This window comes from Cydia amplana, chromosome 9 (assembly GCF_948474715.1).
Source record: "Cydia amplana chromosome 9, ilCydAmpl1.1, whole genome shotgun sequence".
Lineage (NCBI taxonomy): Eukaryota > Metazoa > Arthropoda > Insecta > Lepidoptera > Tortricidae > Cydia > Cydia amplana.
The window spans coordinates 13,437,108-13,441,920 of record NC_086077.1 but is presented as its reverse complement, the minus strand read 5'-3'; the positions used below and the strand labels follow the sequence as shown (position 1 = coordinate 13,441,920).

The following is a 4,813-nucleotide window of genomic DNA, read 5'->3' as shown; positions in this document are numbered from 1 at the left end:
AGGTGATTTTAGAAGTTTGTTGGATCAATTTTTTTTATTATGAGTATTACTATAGCTCCATTTTAAATTGGAATACATTATTTTTGTAGGAGTAGCCTTAAAAATCCATCTCACCCCCCCTTTCATCCCTTCTCTCCCCATTCATAACCCAACTCTCCCCGCGAACCCTACTAACCCCATTTTACGGTATTGCATTTTATGCACCTAACCAAAAAGGCAATGGTGAGGGTCATTCCACCAATCCTTGAAGTTCTTGTATATGGACGTCTTTTTCACCATACCCTCGTTGTTGAGAAGAGCACAGAAACCACAATAGTCGTCCGTCTCAACATTTTCGGCTCTTCTATAGTAAGAGTAGTGGTTGTTCCATCGGAAATACTCTTTATACTCGTTGGGATGGTCTATGAGGTATTTCATCTTCTTAGCTAATTCTTTCGGCCCTAATTCTCTTGCATTCAAGTATATTCCATCTGGCATGAACCTGAAAAAGAAGATTAAGATGGTAAAAACATAAGATAAGATGTGGTAACGTACGTAGTTTGAAAAACTTTATTTTTTAATTTCCTCATTTACCCCCCAAAAATGGCCTCCATATTTAAAATTCATTTATTTATGTTACACGTTTATCTTTGGGTTACAAACTTACATATGTGTGCTAAATTTCAACTTGATTAGTCCAGTGGTTTCGGAGAAATAAGCTGTGACAGATGGACAGATAGACAGAAACACGAGTGATCCTATAAGGTTTCCGTTTTTTTCCCTTTGAGGTACGGAACCCTAAAAATGAATGAAACGCCTAAAATCTTTCGTTAATTCTTTTTGGTTTCAATTATTTGTAAACGCAATATCGACTTAACCGCCTCCAATGAGCCGTTTAATTCGTTATAACATTATCTCAAATCGCACTCTCTTTCGCTTCCGCACCTCAACAAATCGCATCAAGCGGCAACATATACATATGTCGCATAGTACGATACTACGAAACAAATTACCCTCATCGTTGATTGAAAAAAGAATTAAGCGGAAGAGCGCTAATAATTTCAAAACTTTAAAAGGTATAGTGTTTTGTCTTCAGATATACAATTTATAAACACTTTTACAGGTTCACAGGAAAATTGAACTTTTTTCTTTAAAAATTCACTTAAACTATTCAACCAATTTAAATGTCAAATAATTCCAGCTCGTTTTCTCGATTTCAACTAAATGACGCTTGATCGCTTATTCCATAACGCCGTCCAATTATACTGCTATCACGCTCGCACAGTGACATTGACAGGCCGGCATCATGGGCGGGACATTTATTTGCGTGCAAATGAGATAGCAAGAAGCGGGTTATTGTACGAAAATCTTTACAGTACCGTAAAATGGGGTGAGTAGGGTCAAAACTGAAATTCAAACCTCGATAATATTTTATTTTTACATATGAAAACTGAATGGTGTATATAATAAGTGTTCCGAACGTTTGTATTTTAGTTTTTATTTTATTTTGGGTAGTTCCATTTCATAACTTTGACGATAAAGAGGAAAACCCACCTCACCCCGTAGTGCCTCGTATTTGGGGTGAGAGGGGTTTTCATACAAAGGTGATTTTGGAAGATTGTTGGATCGATTTTTTTTATTATGCGTATTACTATAGCTCCATTTTAAATTGGAATACATTATTTTTGTAGCAGTAGCCTTAAAATCCTTTCTCACCCCCCTCTCAAACCTTCTCTCCCCATTCATAACCCACCTCTCCCCGCGAAACCTACTCACCCCGTTTTACGGTACCGTATTTTCTTTATACCTCTCGCATCGAATGACGCTCCCTATGACAGTTATTTTTTTTCATATGGGGTAGGTAGGTAGGTAGGTCTCGTAAAATGTATGTAGTTGTTGTTTGAAAATGTAGCACATTAATTTATTTAGAAATGTTACATTTAAGTGATGAAAATATTTATGGTAAAAACAAATATTGTCTATTATTTTTTAAAGTACGTGCAATGAAAAGACACTTGAATGGTCCATTATTCGACCCGAGAGGTACTAACAAAGTCATTATGGGTCGTTCATATCATTTTTGTGATCGATCATGAAAAAATTCTAAAGAAGCAATTATTAGTGCGTTATTTCATATGTATGTTACTATTTGCTAAATGTAAAAATGTACAGTGACCTGCAAAATTGCATGGAGACATTATGAATGAATTTGATAAATTCGCTATGCACTTTTACGGCTGATGGTACAATAATATTTTCAAAGTTATAAAAGTTATTTAAAACATCTTGAAGGTGACATATTATTCGGGGCTGTATAATTGGCACCCTTCCAGGCTATAATTTAGCAAATTCTGCAAAAACTGTATGTATGTAGTATGATTTCCGATAAATGCTGGCAATTTAAGTCATTTTCATCTCTTTTTCTCTTTTGTTGATCACTAAATATTTTATTTGTATAATGGGTCTAATATGACTGCCTCTAATAACTATACATTAGTTAATTCTGTTCAACAAATAATATATCTTAGCAAACGTTGTACTTTGTAGGCGCCAAATCGCCGAATATTCGGCGCTTCGGCCGAGATGGGCCGAATATTCAGTATTCGGCCAATACCACTATTTAGGGCATCTCTAAAAAATACAAGCTACAATCAGCATAGGTTAATTAGATGTGTAAAGAAGGGATGTTTGGCTCCGTGTAATTACGCGGTAACTCTGGTTGTCAAAACTTTTTAGAACATTGACTACAAAATCTTTTTCACACCTCCTATTTAGAAAAGAGCTTTTTCTTCTCTGCTAGGACGGAGCAAAGTAACACTTTTCTGTTCACAAAATTTTTGAAAATATGTTAATTTCGCCCTCTCCCAATTGACGGCAGAGTACCTACAATAACTTGTACCTATACAATAATACAATACGGAGCGTACAACATCACCACAATCCATGAAACGCCAAACTGAAATTAATCGGTAATAACCGTAACTTCAATTATACAAGCAGATAAGAAAGCGGATCCAATCAGACTTTACATCAATTAGGACTTTACATCAATATCACGTACATAAGGAGAGATTAATGTAAACAAGTACATTGTATGATTTTTAGGAGTTCAAAGGCTTTATATATCTTGTATTTGTTTTATAATTAGTGTTTTTACTTAGCATACTTTTGTAGTCCATTTTTATCCAATTTAGGTATGTTTTTGTGATCAGTAGCAATGCCAAATTATAAGAATTGGTATTCTATGTGTTGCCTCATTTACAAATGTTAGTTACATTTTGTTACTTTTTTATTATTCTTAGGCCCATGAACTTATAATATCCTACAGGATATGACTAAACGTCAACCGGAGTCAACCTTCTTTGATTGAGTTTGAACTAGATATAATTTAAATTTACCTAAATACAACAATTATCGTTTATGTAATTTACCTTGTATAGTTAGCACCTCCATAGACAATAGGGATCGCATTGTACCTCAGGCCATGTAACAGTTTTTCAGTCACGTAATCTCTACTGAATGAGTTCTCGAACGACAGATAGAAATAATAGTCCCTCTTTATCAATTGAAAACATTCCTCTTCAGTGCTTCTTTCACACTTGTACGGCCCACACTTGCCGTACACATCTACTGTTAAGTCGTAAGCTTCTAATTCTTTTTGCAAATACATAATGTATTTCTCTCGAACACTTTTTGTTCTACAGTTAGACACGAACCATGCTGCTGCTTTGGTTTTATTTTTCAACTGTGCCGCTAATTCTTCACTGACAGGGTCCATATCCTCTAGGTTCATCCAATGCATATCAATATTCGGGCCAACTATTTTATTCTCAGCATCTCTAACAATTACGTAGCCCCATCTACTCTCAGAGTCTAATCTGAAGGTCCACGTCCAGTTAAAAAAGTTATTTAACCTGTTGGAGCAAATCGGGTAGTACCCTGGTGATTCTATACTTGCAAAAGTATACTTTTGATGTGGTGATCGCTTCGGAGGCGTTAGTTTTTGATTAGGTGTGTAAGAGACTTCAGGTCCGGCAAACGCAATAACGTCGAACTTGCTAACGTCCCCGAGTAAATTTCTATCACTGGTAACATAACAATTAGTATATTTGCACTTTCTGTCTATAAATCCTTGTTGACCTTTACCCATATATACAAAAGGCACATGTTTCGGATTAGTCCACTGTAAAATATATTTTAAATTACTATTATTAACCACTTTATCTTTGTCTTCAATTTTTTCACTGGCTTTAACATTTTTTTCCAACTCTCCCACAATTTTTTCCAAATTCTGTTCTATTTCAAATATTTTATTTGATTGCAATTCTTGTTGTGTCCTTTTCATTTCTTTTAAAGTGTGATAGAGGAAAATGATGAAAAACAAGAATGACACTAGGTAGAAAGATCTCGCCAGGCGCCTCATTGTGTCGGATGCGCGTGCGCATAATTCAGCGCGGGATGTGGGAGACGCGCGCGCCGCGGCGCTGCGGTAGGCACTGGCTGAAACAAACACGGTATCTAATCGGTCTTATCATTCTAGCATAATATAGATCATCCTCAAATACAAGAACGATAGTTATTTATTGCTAAATAGTGCAGGAAATTGGAACGAGTAGATATTTAACAATTCCATTTGACAATAAGTAGAGTTTGATAAGAACTCACGAACACATTCTTATTATTTATAGACATGAGATTATAAATACGAGTATACAAATATGTACCTAATAGGGTATTTTCCTACTAGTCAAATCAGTTACTTTTTTAGAACAGTCAAAACGATTTGCTAATATGAAATTTATATGAACCATTACATCGTGACGTCACGGTCAAC

At 35.4% G+C, this 4,813-nt stretch overlaps 1 protein-coding gene across 1 annotated transcript; it reads right to left on the bottom strand.

The window, feature by feature from the left end:
• Nucleotides 1-204: 204 nt before the first annotated feature.
• LOC134650849 (alpha-(1,3)-fucosyltransferase C-like) lies at nucleotides 205-4,491 on the bottom strand. The gene is made up of 2 exons (XM_063505781.1): nucleotides 3,411-4,491; nucleotides 205-481 (listed from the first exon to the last, which is right to left on the bottom strand). Exons 1-2 carry the CDS (start codon nucleotides 4,400-4,402, stop codon nucleotides 205-207), a joined length of 1,269 nt encoding a protein of 422 aa, XP_063361851.1. The 5' UTR covers nucleotides 4,403-4,491.
• Nucleotides 4,492-4,813: the final 322 nt, after the last annotated feature.

Excerpts from the sequence above, each read along its gene's own strand:
- LOC134650849 (XM_063505781.1), bottom strand. The coding sequence starts at position 4,402 with ATGAGGCGCCTGGCGAGATCTTTCTACCTAGTGTCATTCTTGTTTTTC. Across the intron at positions 482-3,410 it reads GGAGGTGCTAACTATACAAG|GTTCATGCCAGATGGAATAT; the intron begins GTAAATTACATA and ends CTTCTTTTTCAG.